This window comes from Schistocerca piceifrons, chromosome 2, assembly GCF_021461385.2.
Source record: "Schistocerca piceifrons isolate TAMUIC-IGC-003096 chromosome 2, iqSchPice1.1, whole genome shotgun sequence".
Taxonomy (NCBI): Eukaryota; Metazoa; Arthropoda; class Insecta; order Orthoptera; family Acrididae; genus Schistocerca; species Schistocerca piceifrons.
In genome coordinates this window covers 756,828,053-756,849,148 of record NC_060139.1, presented here as the reverse complement: position 1 = coordinate 756,849,148, position 21,096 = coordinate 756,828,053, and the positions used below count along the sequence as shown (strand labels likewise).

At 39.3% G+C, this 21,096-nt stretch overlaps 2 protein-coding genes across 2 annotated transcripts in view; one reads left to right on the top strand and one right to left on the bottom strand.

The window, feature by feature from the left end:
* Positions 1-1,482: 1,482 nt before the first annotated feature.
* Positions 1,483-11,557, bottom strand: LOC124774898 (DNA-directed RNA polymerase II subunit RPB3). Its single transcript, XM_047249557.1, has 5 exons — positions 11,343-11,557; positions 7,654-7,825; positions 5,977-6,157; positions 3,052-3,258; positions 1,483-2,965 (listed from the first exon to the last, which is right to left on the bottom strand). Exons 1-5 carry the CDS (start codon positions 11,426-11,428, stop codon positions 2,784-2,786), a joined length of 828 nt encoding a protein of 275 aa, XP_047105513.1. The 5' UTR covers positions 11,429-11,557; the 3' UTR covers positions 1,483-2,783.
* A 284-nt stretch (positions 11,558-11,841) lies between these two features.
* LOC124774899 (signal recognition particle 19 kDa protein) overlaps positions 11,842-21,096 on the top strand; it is a 69,300-nt gene continuing 60,045 nt past the window's right edge. Inside the window, exon 1 of the mRNA XM_047249558.1 lies at positions 11,842-11,992. Coding sequence (XP_047105514.1) covers positions 11,940-11,992 — 53 coding nt within the window. The 5' untranslated portion in view covers positions 11,842-11,939. The remainder of the gene's footprint in view (positions 11,993-21,096) is intronic.

Below are 21,096 nucleotides of genomic sequence, written 5' to 3'. Positions count from 1 at the left end.
AAGGGTTTATACAAGGGCGATGTACTTGAGGACAATATTATGGAAATGGAAGAGGATGTAGATGAAGATGAAATGGGAGATAAGATACTGCGTGAAGAGTTTGACAGAGCACTGAAAGACCTGAGTTGAAACAAGGCCCCGGGAGTAGACAACATTCCATTAGAACTACTGATGGCCTTGGGAGAGCCAGTCATGACAAAACTCTACCATCTGGTGAGCAAGATGTATGAGACAGGCGAAATACCCTCAGACTTCAAGAAGAATATAATAATTCCAATCCCAAAGAAAGCAGGTGTTGACAGATGTGAAAATTACCGAACTATCAGTTTAATAAGTCACAGCTGCAAAATACTAACACGAATTCTTTACAGACGAATGGAAAAACTGGTAGAAGCGGACCTCGGGGAAGATCAGTTTGGATTCCGTAGAAATGTTGGAACACGTGAGGCGATACTAACCTTACGACTTATCTTAGAAGAAAGATTAAGAAAAGGAAAAACCTACGTTTCTAGCATTTGTAGACTTAGAGAAAGCTTTTGACAACGTTAACTGGAATACTCTCTTTCAAATTCTGAAGGTGGCAGGGGTAAAATACAGGGAGTGAAGGGCTATTTACAATTTGTACAGAAACCAGATGGCAGTTATAAGAGTTGAGGGGCATGAAAGGGAAGCAGTGGTTGGGAAAGGAGTGAGACAGGGTTGTAGCCTCTCCCCGATGTTATTCAATCTGTATATTGAGCAAGCAGTAAAGGAAACAAAAGAAAAATTTGGAGTAGGTATTAAAATCCATGGAGAAGAAATAAAAACTTTGAGGTTCGCCGATGACATTGTAATTCTGTCAGAGACAACAAAGGACTTTGAAGAGCAGTTGAACGGAATGGACAGTGTCTTGAAAGGGGGATATAAGATGAACATCAACAAAAGCATAACGAGGATAATGGAATGTAGTCAAATTAAATCGGGTGATGCTGAGGGGATTAGATTAGGAAATGAGACACTTAAAGTAGTAAAGGAGTTTTGCTATTTAGGGAGTAAAATAACTGATGATGGTCGAAGTAGAGAGGATATAAAATGTAGACTGTCAATGGCAAGGAAATCGTTTCTGAAGAAGAGAAATTTGTTAACATTGAGTATAGATTTAAGTGTCAGGAAATCGTTTCTGAAAGTATTTGTATGGAGTGTAGCCATGTATGGAAATGAAACATGGACGATAACCAGTTTGGACAGGAAGAGAATAGAAGCTTTCGAAATGTGGTGCTACAGAAGAATGCTGAAGATAAGATGGGTAGATCACGTAACTAATGAGGAGGTATTGAATAGGATTGGGGAGAAGAGAAGTTTGTGGCACAACTTGACTAGAAGAAGGGATCGGTTGGTAGGACATGTTTTGAGGCATCAAGGGATCACAAATTTAGCATTGGAGGGCAGCGTGGAGGGTAAAAATCGTAGAGGGATACCAAGAGATCAATACACTAAGCAGATTCAGAAGGATGTAGGTTGCAGTAGGTACTGGGAGATGAAGAAGCTTGCACAGGATAGAGTAGCATGGAGAGCTGCACCAAACCAGTCTCAGGACTGAAGACCACAACAACAACAAGTTGAAAGCACTTAATACATACCAAAATTTTAAAACATCCAATCCTTAAAAAAAAAAAAAAAAACAGCTTTTATTTACAAAAAACTTGATTTTATAAAACAAACTGACAATGAAAGTATAGGCTGTGATTACCAATCTCGTTAAGTAGAGAAGCATTGATCTTGGGAATCAACAAGAGTAGGTAATTTCTGAGGGAAACGAAAAGTTTACATGAGTAGTTAATTTTACCAAGGAGATGCTTACTGTTCCCATCTACTATAAGTTGTGTAAGCTCTTATAGATATTTTGAACTGACTTGATAATTAGGTTAATTATATCCACCTTATGAATTCTTATTGCATTGTCCCAAAAGTGGCTTTTTTTTCCTACCTCTACTCATCATCATTTGTTCTGAAACTATAATCATTCTACTTTTTGTGCTGCAAACTTTTTTTAAGCACAGGGCAGAATAAGTTTTTCATTGGGATGTCTCTAAATTGCTGGTTTCAACATGAGACCTAAGTTTCATAGCTGTAACAACATGAACAGATCATTTACGAAACTCAAGATGCTGCAAACCTTTTTTAAGCACAGGGCAGAATAAGTTTTTCATTGGGATGTCTCTAAATTGCTGGTTTCAACATGAGACCTAAGTTTCATAGCTGTAATAACATGAACAGATCATTTACAAAACTCAGTATGTTTTTTTTTTTTTTTTTTTTTTCTGTTCTGTTACAGATAAAACACTTGTAGCAGCAGTATTACAGAATATCCTTGAATTTGGCTATACATACTAATTATTTAGTATGTTTGTTAATTTATAGCTCTCCGAAGGCAAGCAAGTCAAAGTCATTTCTGAGTAGAGATATTTCCAAGAAAAGTCTAAAATTTTGCCCACAGAACCACAGTAAAACAACGTACTCTTAAATAGTGTATTAAGAATACTCCAGCAATTTGATTGTGCAAGTCAAACTCTTGAATGACATTTTTAGTATCACATTTAAGTTTCCTTGTGGAAATGAAAATAACAAGCCATATGACTGCTGAAGACCTGTTGATTACACTATTGGCAACTGCCCCTTTGCAGCACAGAAAGGTGAAGAGAACTAATAGTACTTGTAATGAAATGTCACAAATTTCTCCACAAAAATAACATCAATTCTACACAATCTAATAACAGAATTCTTCAATAATATGCTGCACAGATTCAATGGATTGTAAGATCATCAATGTGAAGTTCTTGGCTCAGCTGGGTTTGCAAATTGGACAACTTGTTCTTTAATACAGCCACACCCATTGTCACAATATTTTCAGGCCGCAAAGCTCCTGCACTTTCAACACAGAAGAAGAATTTATTAGGTTTCGCTTCCCATGTATATGGTGCCTCATCTGCAAAAATTGAATTAATTGTTAAAAGCGAAAATGTATATGCAGCCGTTAACAAAGAAACCAATAATGGTATAAATATCGCTTACGTTGGTCTTCTGGCAGTTCCGTGTAGTCACTTTTTGGCCATTCATCTGGCTTAGGGAATAGTGTGTGTCTCATGGAATTGTCTGGGTCATACTCAAATGACACACCAGCTGTAGGGTTCCATTTTGCATGTTCTTTTCCAAAGCCTTTCTTTGCATAAGCTCTTAATTTCAACTCTTGGCCCTTTCGCAGTTTTACTATTAAAATCTCTGGAAACATGAAAAACAGTAAGTACACAATTCACCAGCAGAAACAGACAGTATACAGCAAACATTTTAATGCAATTTTGTCATATGATGACATGGTTGGAGACCGTGGCTGTTATTTGAAACCAAATGTTGATAGTGTTGAGACAGCAACTAGCAGCAAATTTATTTTAAGTTCCTTTATTCAAACAGTACCATTACCAGTTTTGAATCATTACAATTCGTCGTCTTTTGATGCATGTTAGAAATGTATTCTGTGACAAATATGATACAAATTTATACGTGAAACAATAAGTGTGCGGTGGAAATGTATTCTTTGACAAATCTAAAGTGCTCAATGATAGAAATTTATGTTTGCAACAATAAGAAGGTGATGAAAACTACGAACATAATTTGATGGACGATAACTATGAAAACAAATGCTCCAGACCAACATTTCACAACAACTAATTAATAAAAAAATGCACCACATGTTCTAATGAAAGCATGAAAGTCGTCTGACGATGAATTGTAATGATTCGAAACCGGTAAGGGTACCTTTTGAATAAAGGAACTTAAAATAAATTTGTGGCTGGTTGCTGTCTTATATGGAAACATTCCACGCGGGAAAAATATATTTAAAACAAAGATGATGTGACTTACCATACGAAAGCGCTGGCAGGTCAATAGACACACAAACAAACACATACATACACACAAAATTCAAACTTTCACAACAAACGGTTGCTTCATCGGGAAAGAGGGAAGGAAAGACGAAAGGATGTGGGTTTTAAGGGAGTCATTCCAATCCCGAGAGCGGAAAGACTTACCTTAGGGGGGAAAAAAGGACAGGTATACACTCGCACACACACGCATATCCATCCGCACATACACAGACACAAGCAGACATTTGTAAAGGCAAAGAGTTTGGGCAGAGATGTAGTCGAGGCGGAAGTAAAGAGGCAAAGATGTGAAAGACAGGTGAGGTATGAGTGGCAGCAACTTGAAATTAGCGGAGGTTGAGGCCTGGCGGATAACGAGAAGAGAGGATATACTGAAGGGCAAGTTCCCATCTCCGGAGTTCTGACAGGTTGGTGTTAGTGGGAAGTATCCACATAACCCGGACGGTGTAACACTGTGCCAAGATGTGCTGGCAGTGCACCAAGGCATGTTTAGCCACAGGGTGATCCTTGTTACCAAACACTGTCTGCCTGTGTCCATTCATGCGAATGGACAGTTTGTTGCTGGTCATTCCTACATAGAAAGCTTCACAGTGTAGGCAGGTCAGTTGGTAAATCACGTGGGTGCTTTCACACGTGGCTCTGCCTTCGATCGTGTACACCTTCCGGGTTACAGGACTGGAGTAGATGGTGGTGGGAGGGTGCATTGGACAGGTTTTACACTGGGGGCGGTTACAAGGGTAGGAGCCAGAGGGTAAGGAAGGTGGTTTGAGGATTTCATAGGGATGAACTAAGAGGTTATGAAGGTTAGGTGGACGGCGGAAAGACACTCTTGGTGGAGTGGGGAGGATTTAATGAAGGATGGATCTCATTTCAGGGCAGAATTTGAGGAAGTCGTATCCCTGCTGGAGAGCCACATTCAGAGTCTGATCCAGTCCCGGAAAGTATCCTGTCACAAGTGGGGCACTTTTGTGGTTCTTCTGTGGGAGGTTCTGGGTTTGAGGGGATGAGGAAGTGGCTCTGGTTATTTGCTTCTGTACCAGGTCGGGAGGGATGTGAAAGCTGTTTTCAGGTTGTTGGTGTAATGGTTCAGGGATTCCGGACTGCAGCAAATTCGTTTGCCACGAAGACCTAGGCTGTAGGGAAGGGACCGTTTGATGTGGAATGGGTGGCAGCTGTCATAATGGAGGTACTGTTGCTTGTTGGTGGGTTTGATGTGGACGGACGTGTGAAGCTGGCCATTGGACAGATGGAGGTCAACGTCAAGGAAAGTGGCATGGGATTTGGAGTAGGACCAGATGAATCTGATGGAACCAAAGGAGTTGAGGTTGGAGAGGAAATTCTGGAGTTCTTCTTCACTGTGAGTCCAGATCATGAAGATGTCACCAATAAATCTGTACCAAACTTTGGGTTGGCAGGCCTGGGTAACCAAGAAGGCTTCCCCTAAGCGACCCATGAATAGGTTGGCGTACGAGGGGGCCATCCTGGTACCCATGGCTGTTCCCTTTAATTGTTGGTATGTCTGGCCTTCAAAAGTGAAGAAGTTGTGGGTCAGGATGAAGCTGGCTAAGGTAATGAGGAAAGAGGTTTTAGGTAGGGTGGCAGGTGATCGGCGTGAAAGGAAGTGCTCCATCGCAGTGAGGCCCTGGACGTGCGGAATATTTGTGTATAAGGAAGTGGCATCAATGGTTACAAGGATGGTTTCTGGGGGTAATAGATTGGGCAAGGATTCCAGGCGTTCGAGAAAGTGGTTGGTGTCTTTGATGAAGGATGGGAGACTGCATGTAATGGGTTGCAGGTGTTGATCTACGTAGGCAGAGATACGTTCTGTGGGGATTTGGTAACCAGCTACAATGGGGCGGCCGGGATGATTGGGTTTGTGAATTGTAGGTAGAAGGTAGGGGTGCGGGGTGTCGGTGAGGTCAGGAGGTTGATGGAGTCAGGTGAAAGGTTTTGTAGGGGGCCTAAGGTTCTGAGGATTCCTTGAAGCTCCGCCTGTGATGGGACACACATTCCTATGAAAACTCATAAAAACAAACAATACACCATTCACCAAACATACCATCTGTTTCTCCATATTCATTTGCATCATCTTCTCTGTGTCGAGATGTGACAGGCACAACACGAGGGTCACTTGATTTTAAATCTGCTGTTGTTACATGTCTTGTTTGGTCATCTGTGCATTTCACATCTAATGTAAACTCTACACTGCATTCTGGGCAGAAATCCATGCACGAACAGTCCTGAAAAACTATTCTTATATGGCAACACAAAAAAACGAGCAAACTAAGGAAAAATATAATGCTAGATTTTGTTGCTATTATGACAATTAAAACAGATTATTTACTTTACCAAGGATTACACCCTATCTGGTTTGTTACCTCCTCAAAAATCTTGGTCCATCCATCTCTTCCATATTTCTCCTCCTTTGTTTTACACTGTAGATTAGCAACGTCTCTGGAATTTACGGCTATGCCAACCCCATGGAGAAACACAATGAGCTTTCCATGCATAACATTTGTAACCCAGTTGGGGGATATTTCCTAAACTGAAAACCCTCAATGATGTGGATAATTAGACTGAACAGATTATGTACTTCAACTTTAATTGGTATTGACCATGATGAAATAACTACTGAAGCTGTAGATATAATTATTCACTACTGCTAGGTGCCTGTCTGGGGTAACTTCAAAATACAAACAAAAGTTAATATGATCAGTTCTTTACCAATGTGAATAAAACATTGACTGAACAAGTCAAGTTGTTATCATGGTTCATTCAGTAAGTATATTTATCTGTAAAATGTTTTGTAACTGGCTGGATGAGCCATTTGTCAGGTCAGAAGAAAGGAAGAGCATATGACACTCTTCCCGACATCCTCCCTATACTGTGCCCACAGATGCTTTCCATAGCCATTACAACTGTCACATCACCCTTGCCGAATTCCTGCTGTATTACCTCATTTACAAGTACACTATTAGTTACTTCAGCCACAACACTGAACATAGAACATGAAAGACAAGGCTACAAGCAAAACTACAAAATGGTTCAAAATGTGTATAAGCAAAACTACAGCTGACATGTTTACTGTACAGTTTTCTGTACTGCATGCATGCAGTTGATCGCAACCAAAACTGCAGGAAGTGAAATGGACGAGAATAAGGATTCTATCAGGTCCAGGGGGCATATTCAATTTTAGCAATTTCAGCCCCCCCCCCCCCCAAAACACTGACACTAATATCTATACCATTAATTTTTACAGTGATGTGAGAATTAAAAACAGGGACAGTGCTCCTGTACTTTCCTTAATAAAGGATCATTTAAAAAAGCAGTTAGATATCCCTGTTTTTTCTTTGCAACCCTCAATTTCAGTTCCTGTGTCATCCATTTTGGTGCCACTGATGAGCCAGAAGTTACTCTACATTTCTGCGCCCAAAACCATATGTTTCAAGTTCTTCCTTAGAATATGACGCTACTGTCTCTTTATGTAACTGAGTGAACAGATTAATCTTCCTACTTGCTTTAGTTGCCCTTTGCACTCCTTGCCAGAACTGCTTCATGGTCACTGACACAATTTTCAATGAGGAACTCCTCAAAGAGGTCAGCTTTATTTGTTGACATTTCATGTAATAGATATCCATAATGGTTGGGCTTCTGAACTATCTGTTCTAAGTGGTTTCTAGAGAGACCGTTTAGTATTCTGCATTGAATAAGGATATAACATAAATGTTAAAGTTACCCTTGTATAATGGATGCGGTCAACCACTTCATCAGATGTCAATGGTATTAATCCAATGCGATGTGCCAAAAACTCATCACTAAGGACTGTTGAATTGGCTTCAAGTTGCACCCAATCAATGGCCATCGTTGGTGTTTCCGCTATGAAAACTCTTCTCATGCTATTAGCAACACTGCAAAAACAAGTCAATATGCTAATATATGATACACTGGATAATGTTATAACAATACAGAATTCAACATGGCACACACACACACACACACACACACACACACATATAGCTGGTTGTAAGTTACTTTGAAATTATTCACTTACTGCGAATTCCTGTAATAGGTATAGATTTACGACCCAATAGTGACATCTGAAAATGTGTACCACTCTTGTATTTGTACCCGGATTTCCCGCATATTGCGAGTGCCACTCTGGCTATCTGGGCATGCTCCCCGATCCAACCCAAATTTCCATATCAAACAACGAAACTCCAGGTAGGAATATCAACATTGTAGGAAAAGACAGATTGCTACTTACTGTAAAGAAGACACCTCACATTGCAGACAGAGAGAGAGAGAGAGAGAGAGAGAGAGAGAGAGAGAGAGAGAGAGTGTGTGTGTGTGTGTGTGTGTGTGTGTGTATGTGTGTATGTGTGTGTGCGTGCGTGCGTGCATGCTTGCTCACGCTCTCTCTTTATGACGAAGGCTGTGAGCGTAATCTATATGTGTGCGTGTTTTTTTTTCCAGTTGCCTGTCTCCAACTTGATGCGTCCTACAAACTTCAATATAACAAACTGTCTACATCCTTCTATGGCAATCCTCTAAATTCATCCAGGGAGCATCACAGATAGCTGAAGTAGTTAAGACGACTGCTTGCGATAAGTGGGAAATCCAGGTTCTAGTCTTGGTCTGGCACAAATTTTCAGTCATCACCATTGAGTAGTAAATCTATACCATATACAGCTGATGTCAAGGAATCCACTTTCTATGAATTAATTTTGAAGTATTTCATACTGCTGTGGATGTTCAAAAGTAAGACATTATGCATGCAACTAAAAGATAATTGCATTTAGTGTCCCACCTGTGACAAAAAAAAACAAAAAGTTTACTGTGTATCTCAGCAATTCTGTTGATTTTGGGTTAGGAGTGACAAAACCTAATAAAACCATCTAGTGACCCTTAAAGCAGTGTTAAATATGTAAATGGCCACATACAGGATACTTCAGTATTCATTTTACACTTCAGAGGTTGTAGATCAAGTTTTACATACGAATCCATATCCCGAAATGGTTCATTCCATGTTTCAAGGAAAATATGATGTACAGATTTCACTCCTATTTACAGTGATATTACAATGACTGTTCAATATGAAGACCATACAGTTCAGTGCATAGGCCTACAATGCGTCTGTGCACTAACTTCACATAAACTCTATCCAACATGTAACATGGTTAATCACTTTTGTCACTGCCACGACTCGTGCAACCAGATCTTCCCCCGACTGTACAGGTGTCTCATAAACAAGACTCTTCATGTGTCCACGCAAGAAAAATCGAAGGGGATCTTAGTGGCCAAGCATGTGGCCCACTTTGATCGATACACCTGTCCCCATAAACTACATTCAGATTGTTTTGGAGACAAACTGTAAAATGTACTGCTGCACCACCATTCATATCGAATGTCCAATGGCACCATTTCTAAAAACTCTGCCAGCACTTTTTTCCGTAATCTCAAGCACCTGGCACCCATTAGATAAGGTCAAGTACCAGGCACCCATTAGGTGAGGAAGAAGGATGTACGGCCCAATCACATGACCATCACAGATACCTGCTCACACACTGTGGCCAAATATGAGTAGAAATCTTCATGTACACAAGCCTTTAAGGTTTTCTTGATCCCAAATGTGGCTATATTAAGCATTCAAGAACATCTTCCCTGCTGAAGTGAACTTCGTTGGCGAACAAAATTCGCCTTGGAAACTGAGGAAAATCCACACGACGGTATAAAAACCAATTATAGAAATTGACACGTGGCACAAAATACACAGGAAGCATGGCATGCACCTCCTGAGGGTGATATGGGTGGAGTTCTCGTTCATGCAGAACATGCCCAACAGATGAGTGAGATACGTGCAGTCAAGTGCAATGGCTCATGTGCTCGTTGTTGGGATCTTTTCAACTTATTTCCCCTTCAAATAGGACAGTGCACCGCTTTCTTGGAGAACCATAGTTTGCTCAGTAGCTTTTGAATTTCCCACTTTCCCACAGCTCTTGTTTTACTCAGGCAAACATGGGATGAGATGGAGTCACATGATTTGGAAATTCCTTGCGGTACAAACTTTGAGTTCTCTTCCATTATGGCCAGCTTCATCGTAAATTAACAACATATCAGTGTAGTCTGTGAATGTGTACTCAGGTATCCTGTTACTGCAGTACCAATCACCATGATGTCAATTGAAGCAAAGCATCACCAAGAAGCATAAAAGCAAGGCAGATGGAAACAGAGAACATTGTAACATTCATGATTGTGGGTAGCCTACCGTAACATGCGAACTGCGCAACCGGCATCTAGAGCACTATTGAGTAGCAACTGTTTTCCTTGTAACATGGAAATGTACCATATCTAGGTATGGGTTCCTATGTAAAACTTGGATCTACTGAGCCCCTCCACATCCTCTAGAAGCATGTAACATGAATTGGCAAACACTCTGTACAAATATTCAAAAGTAATTATGTCACACTCGCAACAGTTTTTTGGATTATTCGTAAAATCTAAATCATTTAACATTTTTAAGTTGTGTTGGTTAGTATAACTAAACTCCACCGAGATCCAATCGTACTTCTTTCTCACATGCCACACGCTTGCTGTTCTGCCTATTTTGTGGTTACAAATAGTGCCTTGTGGAGTGTGGATGGATGCATTTCAGCAACACTGACTCCCGTCACTGCAGTTTGTCAATCACAGATTAATCTGACTTCAGTGCCTTAATGGTTTACACTAACATGACTTACTATTTATTTACGAAATGGGAAGAACAATGTCAGCAGAGCATGAGAAAAGTTGCAGAATGATGCCAGAAAATACAACATTCATAAAGGAAACAAAAGAGCACAGGATAGAAAGACACAGGAAAATATGAAGATAAAGGCAATTTTTAATTGAACATCACATGAAAGAAGTTGAAAGACGCAGAAAGCATAGGTTTAAACTAAAATCTGCGCTGAAGATAAGTTTGAGACCTATGCTTCCTGGATAGGATCATATAAATGTTATTACTCTACAGGCAAAGTTGTTTCTCGGGTAAAGACGGTGCTCCCTTCTCTACTTTGGGCTAGAGTACTCCTAAAATCCCCCATTTGGGATGGTCACGACGTACACTTGATGATTTTATTGTTTTGGCTGTATAATACAATAAAAAGTTTTGACCCAAGATCCACACAGATTAATCAAATATACATTGACTTATGACCTAATTACCGGTTTCTTCCACTGGCAATCAAACTGATCGATGAAGCTTATAGTGTAACCAGCAAGCAGAAGCATTCATTGTAATAACATTTAGCATTCATCAATAAATGAAAATAGTAGTCACAAACATTGAGATTTACACTTGATATGCAGTAAGCATGAAACAGTTGTGCGCGCAGTATAATTTGCATACAGATTAGACAAATGTCACCTGCGTAATATTACACGCACCTCAAGTCTGTGTCCTCAATCTGAAATCTCACATTTTCTTCAGTCAGATCTGTGATATGTACAGTCGGCTGATTAGCATACGGCATTTTTTTTTTTTTTATAACAGACAATATAACTCTGCACTACAATAGAAAGTTACAACAACAACAAAAACTACACTGTCAACTGTCAAGGATATCTTTGAGGTTTCCACTTTCGGACACATTCAACTTGTTTAAATCGATCACGGTGAAGCCAACATATCCTTCGAAGATCTTTGAGTAGCACGTCCCTATTCACATGTTGAGATATTTCTCACGTACAAATTAAAACGCACTGTTAGTAATCACTGCAGAACTGTGCGTATTATTCACAGTGGTTCTATTGTGTGTGATGTGAATCAGAAAATAAATCACATAGCTTTCCTTTATCAATCGACAATTCATTTTTGTCTTCCGGCGCTACAAGTGGCATGTGGATATTTTGAACATCTTTGAATTCCGCAACAAGTGGCGTGTGCTTCGACCATAGATACTATGGTCGAAGAGCGTGTGGATGTTTTGAACATCTTTGAAGTCAAAAATATGTCAACATAAGTTCATAACACTTGTTTTGAAAATGGCAGCGCTGACAGCGTGGTCGCCGGATAAGAAACATAGTGACAGAGAAAGGTAACACAGTAGCGGTTTTTATAGCGACCGTGGTATATATGAAGCATCGCGTGAAATGTGTTTTAGTTGTTGTAATAGGTAACTTACTGGTAAAAGTGCTACGTTGTAGAGTCTAATAAACCACATGAACTACTAACATATTGGGTTGTAGTTTTATTTTAGGAAGAAATTGTTCCTATTCAGTAGTTTTCGAGATTTAGCATGCGTTCCAGATTTCTGCTTATATAACTACTGCCCCACAGAGTGCTATTGCTGTACAGTTTGCAGAACTGGATATGAAGGAACAAATATGGGAAGCACAAACATGAAAAAGATTTGCAGCGTAGACCTACTCATAGCGGAAAGCAATACTGTATAGATTACTGCGCTGATAAGGTGGTGTTACTGGTATTGTCTTGCAAAACATTTGCCTTCTTGTGCAATTCTGCTACTTGATATTTCTCCATACAAATGCGTTTTCTACTAGTTTTACATTAATATTAGTTAAGAGAGACTGTCGGGAGAGGAAATTGCTTGCTGCTAGAAATCTACTGTAACAGTGTCATGTACCAACAGTTACATATTTTATGAGCTGTTTTGGTTATTTGATACAGTAGATCATCAGTTTTCCATTACATTGGTAAGAAATTAAGTTAGTACTGAAGCATTGTTTCTCTGTTGATTTAAGACTGACAAACATAACTAAACGATGCTGTATATGAGTAATTTTTATTCTATTTATTTATGTATTAGTTATTTGATCATTCAATGCAACAGTATAAGGCATGTCAGATACACTTCATATATAAAATGTAAATGAATGTGGATCAGATTAGGCAAGGATGGGATAGGAAGTCAGCCATGACCTTTTCAATGGGACCATCGCAACATTCAGCGTAGGGACCCGGGGAAGCCATGGAAAACTCGGGCCAGGATAGGTGTACCACACTTGTCTGGAATGCAAGGCCTGTGACTTAACACTGTGCAGCCTTGCTCAGTATTTTATTTCGGAAGAAAATTGTCAGCAAAACCACACAGATATCGAGACCCTTTTAGTAACCTCCATGATACAAAAGTATAAACAGTAACATTATTAGAACATGAAACTTTGTAATATTACAGTTCTGGGAGGGGAAAGAACACACCAACTTGAGCCCCTGCTATCACTAATTCCTACACAACTATTCTTGTATCTGATTGTCTTTACTGAGGTGGTGTATTGCACCACGACCGAACAGAGAAAACAGGAAACCAGCAACAGAAACACTCTTGTGCATAGACAAACACAGCCAAGACGGGCTACTACTTTTGTTACCTATATTTTAGAAGCTCTTCTCAAGTAGAAATGTTTTTAACTCTGCTTGAAAAGCAGTTTCGGAAATACAGAAGCATCCGATTCCACCCATCTACCTTGACCCATGATGTCACAAATATGGTGGAAACGACCATACACCACGACTCCAATATGGTGCCTATGATGTCATTACGTAAACATGGTAACACACACGAAAAACCAACACACACATGTTCCACAAAAAACCTAATGACATAATGGGACAAGTGTGGGAAATTGGGGGTTTTTGGGTGGGGACAAAGTAAATATAAACAAATTTAGACACACACCCCCGTACCAAACTACACAACATGACAAAAAAAAAAAAAAAAAAAGAAAAGGTAACACAAAACTCCCCAAATTCCACTAAACACAGTATCTTCTAAAATTGGACACTTCCCTTGACCTATATAGCTCAGCAGCAGCTTCCGATCCCACAAATTGGAATCAAACACTTCCCTTAACCTATATAGCTCAACAGCAACTCCCGATACCAGAACACCCATAGCCACTACCACACATTGTAATGGAACACTTGCGTCGACCCCAACATACAACAAATACACTAAGAACATGAAAAATAAAAACTTGCCACAACCTAGGTCACCCACCACAGTCACACACCCATCCACAAACACACACAACCACAAACCAACGAAAAAATACACAACCAAAAGAAACACCCAACCCACCCACACCCCACCCCCCCAACCCAACCCAACCTCCCCCCCTCACCCCAAAATAAAATACCTGTAAACAAAAACAAAACACAAAATAAAAAAATCTCAATCACACACTACATCTCAACAAAAACTGCAACAAAATAGATGCTCCACAATTAAATCACAAACCAAACCCCCCCCCCCCCCACAAACAATACCAACAACTGAATCACCCCCCCCCCCCCGAGCCGCAGCCACCCACGCAAACCACCCTAACTAACCACCTTCGGCCTGTACATCTCTTCCCCTCCCAAGAACTGACTTAACGGCCCCCCACATCCCCTCTATAGTATTCGTACAAGCCCCAGTGTCATAATGTTTAAACTCTAAACTATGGTTAACAACTAAATGATTGTAACCCCTCTGACCCAACCCCCTATAAGAAGAAAAAGCATCTGAAACTACAGTGGAACCCAGTTCTACAAACTCCTCAACTAACCCCACTAATTCTGCCTTAGACCCCCCCTCCCCCCGCCCCCACAACCCTGAAAACGTTCCGAACACCCACCTCCTGGTACAACAGCCCCCCACACCCAGAGACCAACCACAGACTTATCCCTGCCATACTTCCTTTTCCCAAACTGCGACTCGTCCACCTCCATGCACAAAAACTTTGAGAGGATCTATAACAAAAGTAATACGTCAACAACACAATCTCGCGCATGCCCAACCTAGACTTCTCGAACCAGGAACTGTGACATATAGAGTGCCATAGTTTATTTCTACGGCACTGCCACATATAACTGTCCCTGGTCCAAGACACCGGAACTTTTTCCAATGTCATTTCCTTCCGACAGACAGCACACTTGACCACCTTCGCAATCAACCCAAAAAGCTGTAGAAATTTGATCAGCTCCAACTGAGTCGCACTCATTATAGCATGGAGTCGCACCCTATTTATTTTATCAGTCATATCCATACCTAACAAGACCAACAACAAATTCAGTTACTTACATTAACATACAACCTACAGCGAACAGCACTACAATAACTTTCACACAAAGCCACTAAATCGTTAACTCACTGAAACCAATTCTGCTCGAAACACAGCCAAAACGCGAACCAGCCACTATAATCAGTAAGACCAAACTGAACGAAACACACAACATTTTAAATGGTGACTTGCAGTGTGCCTTTATAGCACCATGTGTCGAGAAATGGCCCTTTTCAGCAATTTAAAAATTCCATTTATTCAACTGTTAGTTTTACCCCGAAATACTATTCCATAAGCGTGACCTGTGTAGATTGCTGTACATGTCAGCATACCCTTCTGCGATGCAGGAAGGCACGCTGACCCCGGGTCGAATCTGCCTGGCAGATTAAAAATGTGGCCAGTGTGCTGACTTGTCTGGATGTGGATTACTCAGACATTTCAAAAATATTTTCAGTCTTTTGAATTGAATAACAGTAAACAAAAGGTGGGTTACATAAATTCCGTCATGAAGATACAGGATAAGACAAGGAAAAAGAAGGCTATTCCATAAACCACAGAGGAATTGGAAGTAAATAAAATAAGCCACTCCAGCACCTTCTGTGTGACTTGTGAAATGATTCACAGAGCAAAACGTGTGTGAATGTAGGCTCTCCTGGCATGTCTTGTTGGTGAAAAGCTCTCGGGTTTCCATTTGGGTGGCAGTGTTAAATACCATGACTTCTGGCATCCCCAGACGATGAGTATGACACTCGTAGAACATTGCAGTACTTTTACACTGCCACCCAGCTAGAAACTTGAGAACTTTTCGCCAGGAGCAAAACATGCTGAAACGAGTTTCTGGGAGAGTTCCAACAGACATTGCTAACAGTTTTGTATATAATATTCCTCGTAACTCATTACCAGTTCTATTTGTAAATCCTTTTTCCCATTGAATGTAATGTTTTGTTCACAGTGAGCATCAGCCTGTTGTCACTGATCCATGAATGCAAGGACTTAAATCAGTTATTGCCAGCAGAGACTCGTTAACACTGCACATTATTAAACTATCATCTACAGTCAGCATAATCTTAGCTGCAGTGTTTGAGGTGTGTTTATCATTTATATAAACAGGGAAGAGAATGGGGCCTAAGACACAACATATTTTGACCATCTTTGCATCTGACTTAACAGATCAGTACCTTTAGAATGATCCAAACGAACTCTGCATAATCCATTATTGTTTTTTCTGTTCTTCTGCAAATTTGAAAACCACATTTATTGCTATTCAGTAACATGCGGTGATTTCAGTATGTCATGATTTGTTGTTCCATTACTGTCTTGAAAAATTTAGAGAGTGGTGAGAGGAGTGATATGGGTTGTGATAGTTTCCCGCTTTATGCCTATGACCACTATTTAGTAAAAGTATAACGGTTAAAAAAATTTAATCACTCAGGAACATTCACTCAGTAAACGATGAGTTAGTGGTGTGTGCCAAGGGCTTTGCAGTTTGTGAAGCAGTTGATATTATGAATGATACAGGTACTTCATCTGCATCTGTTGATACTTTTCACTTCAGTCTTGTAATCACCTTTACTATTTAGTGTTGACCAATTAGAAATAATCTCATACTATGTGGAGAGCTCCAGTATTTAAGTTTACACTGATTTGTGAAATTCAAGCTAAGCACTTGCAAAGCATATATAAAGCAATCATTTATATAGTTTGACAGGTCTTTCTCATCACTATTAATGTTATCTATGTTTATAAGTCAGATTTTGGTTTCTACAATTTCCCACACAGTTTATCTTGTATTCTTATTAAGCTTTAATTTCTCTGCACACAAAATTTACAAATCTTTTTAATAAAGTCTCTTAATAGTCAAGAGCACATGTAAATAACATTAAATGATAACTGGTTTCAGCTGATTGTACATTCATCTTCAGATCAGGAATAACAACAGAAAATTGCACTAAGGTAGAATACTGAAAGGGATTAGACAGACTGTAATAATACACTTAAACCTCAAAAACTATTCAAAACAAAAACAAAAAACAAAACAAAAATGTTGTCCCAGATAATAATAACCCCAACTCTAACAAGTGAACTTGACAAAAAACAATGCAACAATTGGCAAAACCTAAAAGAAAAGTTCATCAAAACAGCATAAAATTTAATTCCAATTTGAAAACACCCTTGGTGGAATGCGGATTGTAAAACAGCAGTTAAGTCTGGGCATGAGGCATTCAAAAACTGGAATAGTAGCAAAACTGAAAATGCAACACCTTTTTAACTGTAAGAAGAAAAACATCTAAATTAACCCAACAGACTAGAAAAACATCTAAATTAACCCAACAGACTAAAAGAAACTATGAAAATGCCCAACTTTTAGAAATCAAAAAAGGATTCCAAAAGAACAAGGTAAGAAACTTTTATAAAACATTCAAACCAACCAGTTACCAACCTCAAAGTCTTTGCTTCAAAAATGAAAATGGCAGTTTGGCTTTTAGCAACCAGGAAAATTGTAAAGTACTTGCTAATTATTTTGAAAGACTATTAAACTGTCCAGAACCAGTGAATAAATTCCAACCACAGCAAACTAATAACACCAGCCCTAACTCTAAGAACCGAAATAACTAAACAAGATAATATAATTGCAGAACTACTAAAATCAGCTGGCCCTAACGCTATAAAAGAGACCACTCAATTAATAAGACATATCTGGCAAACTGAGAAAATATCTGAGGACTGGAAAACTGCCCTAATTCATCCATTGCATATAAAAGGGGATAGAACCGATGTTAATAATTACTGAGGAATCTCTCTTCTTCTGGTCACATACAAAATTCTCTCACAGCGTGTACTTTATCGAGCCCAAGAACAGTTAGAACCTAAAATTGGTGAATACCAAACAGGCTTTGTACCAAACATATCCTGTGTGGAACAAATTCTTAATTTAAAACTAATCCTTAGGCACCAAAGGATTTCTAGTAACAATATTATATGTACATTTGCGGATTTTAAAAAGGCCTATGAGTCAGTTGATCATGAATCCCTTTTCCAAATTTTAAAGGAGCAAGGGCGTTATAATTAAACTCTAAGACTGATTAAGGAAACATTAACCGACACTAGCTCTAAAGTTAAATTCATGAGAGAAATTTCTGAACCATTTGATATAAAGACTGGTAAAAATAAAAAGGGGTGTGCTGTCGAAAAATGGCAACTGCATTCAGATTAAAACAAAATCTTTATAATAAAAATCACTTTCTAAATTCAGTAAAGTTGGCATTACAGCACTGTAATCAAACCTGAGTGTCTTTATGGAGCAGAAGCTTTAATTTTAAATAGAAAGAGGGATATTGAACAAATTCGAAAGAAAGAAGGAAAGAGAGGTTATTAGGAAAATATTAAATCCCAAAATTACTGATGGAGAATCGTATAGGCTGAGAAGTAATAAAGAAATAGAAGAATACACAGACATACATGGTGATGCAAGAAAGCAAAGACTTAAATTTTATGGGCACATTAAAAGAATGGCACCCACTATGTTGACAAAACAAACAGTAGAATTCTATGAAAACAGAACTAAGGCCAAAACTGAGCCAATTAAATGGATGGGCTGTGATTAAGGAGGATGTTACAGTAGCTGGTATAACTCGGGCAGATGCTTAAAAGATATTTGATTGGAAAGTTGGTGAGAGAGGAATTAGAAAATGGACTGGAACACCATGGTGTGAAGAAAGAGACTTCATTCTGAAAGGATGAAACAAATTTGGACACAACAGAAGGCCAGACATCAAAAGTGACATCGATTGGTTGTACCTCCTGTACATGAATAATAATAATAATAATAAGCAAAAGGTCAAGTACATACCAATTATAAAGTGTGTAGTGCCTTCTGGCAAAATGAGACTAAGACTCTATTCTGCATCACAGTGCGAAAAGGATCTAGGTAAAATAATAGTATAAACCATTAAGACAAAATATTTGGTACTGAAAAACTAAGAAGTAGATAGAGGTCAGTACAGAATAAAATACAAACTGCAATAAACCAAGCAAAAATGTGCAGAGTACGAACTCATCATAAGAGCCATAATTGATATATAATGTTTTGTGTACAGTATTCTTACACCACTTAGTTGTTAACCAAACAATATCATACACAGGAATGCTATTGGGCCTAGCAGTATGTGGCCCATCCAGAGTTGTAAGCAGACTGTAGTAGGCTGTGTGTGCTCATGCAGGCCCACAAGGAAAAGACAGTATGGCAGTAGATGGCACATGAGTACACAGTCACAATAAGTAAGAAAATGTAATCCATACAGATTATAAAAATGTGTGTAGCACATCACCTCCTAAGCCGCTGGAGTAATTTAAACCAGACTTGGTACACATATCACTTATTCGGGCGCTAATGACCATAGCAGTTTTGCGCCCTAAAACCAAAACAAACAAAAAAAAACATATCACTTACTGTCTGGACAGAATCATTGTGATCCGAGAACCTCCCATCTCCAAAGGGGTGGAGGTAAGAGAGCAGTGTAGCCCATGACACGAGAATACCCGTACTTAAGTTATCAATTATTGGAGAATGAGAGCACAGTGTGAAACACTTCCATAAAGGTTTAAAATTATCTTTAATAATTGTTGCAAGTCTCTGACAGTCTCCACAAAATGATAAAAGGAAAGAAAAAAAAAATGTTACTTACCACATTTTCACTGTTCATGCAGTAAAACTGCCACATGAAACATGACATTTTAATTTATTACTTCTTTGCTGCTTACTGTATTTGTGATACTTTTAGCAGAGAGTATTCACGTATACCACTGATTGTACCAGAAAAATTACAACATTGTATGACACTTAGTTCAGGAGGTAAAATTTCATGAACACTGAATGTATGAAAAACTTACCACACCATGCAAGGTATTGTAACTTATTACTTGTTTACTACAAGTGTATTCATGACACATTTGGCAGAATATAGGCACGTATAGCACTGGATGTACCTGCAAAATTATATCATTGTGCAGCACATAGTTCAGGAGATACAGCATCGTAAACATTAAGCTGCGTGAAAATGAAACTGCAGGGCAAAATTCGCTAGTCATACAAGTGAAATGTAATACACATGAAATATATTAAATATGTGTGAGATATGTTTAACATGTGCATATGTGAGCAAAGCCAATGGTAAAAAGCTGATCCTGAACCTCTGGAATGATTTCAGTCAAATTTGCTACACATATTAGTTACAATCTGGAAAGAAATGCTATAGCCTCTTATTCGGGTGTGATAATATGGAGAGAGAAGGGAGAATGGGGAGATAGGCAGAGATAGGAGAATGGGGAGATGGAGAACACAGATAGGAGGAGGAGGAGATGGAGAGAGATAGTGGAGGGAGGAATGGACAGAAAGAGGGGAGAGGAGGAGATGGACAGAAAAAGGGGAAGGAAGAGAAAGACAGAGAGATGGGGGAGGAGGAGATGAACAGAGAGGGGGAGGAGGAGGAGGAGGAGCAGCGGACAGGGGGAAGTAACAGATGGACAGATGGGAAAAGAGTAGGTTCATAGAGAGAGGGGACAGGAGGAGTTGCACAAAGAGAGGCGATGGGTTGGGAGAAGGGGGAGGAGGAGGAAGAGGAGGAGGAGGTAGGTAAGAGGTGGATAGAGAGCGGGCAAAGGTGGACATGGACAGAGACAGGGAGGAGGAGGTGGACTAATAGTTTGCAGTAAATAAATACCTAAGCAGTTCTGGGTTTTTCAGCTAGTATGCATAATAAAATGCAATAAAATAGTGGATAGAAGAATTAATTAAATGATATCCACATAAAATCATAACACAATATAAAAGTTAAGAAAAATGCATACAAAAATATATGCATATAAGGTGCGTAAATAAACAATTATTTTGACCATTGGTAAGTGATATAATTGCATGGAATCAAGAAGGAACGAAATGGGGTACAACTACTGATTAAAAAGAAGACGATATAGACTAGGCTGCAAAATGATGCAACACCAACTCTCCACGGATTATCAAACAATGAAAAGTCAAAGATGAATTGCTACTCACTGCATAGAGTGTGCGCACGCGTGCTCACACACACACACACACACACACACACACACACACACACACACACACACACACACACCC

Coding starts and splice junctions, on each gene's coding strand:
- LOC124774898 (XM_047249557.1), bottom strand. CDS start 11,428: ATGCCGTATGCTAATCAGCCGACTGTACATATCACAGATCTGACTGAA. Junction 7,826..11,342: donor ATTGAGGACACAGACTTGAG/GTGCGTGTAATA, acceptor TTGTTTTTGCAG/TGTTGCTAATAGCATGAGAA. Junction 6,158..7,653: donor ACCGCATCCATTATACAAGG/GTAACTTTAACA, acceptor ATAGTTTTTCAG/GACTGTTCGTGCATGGATTT.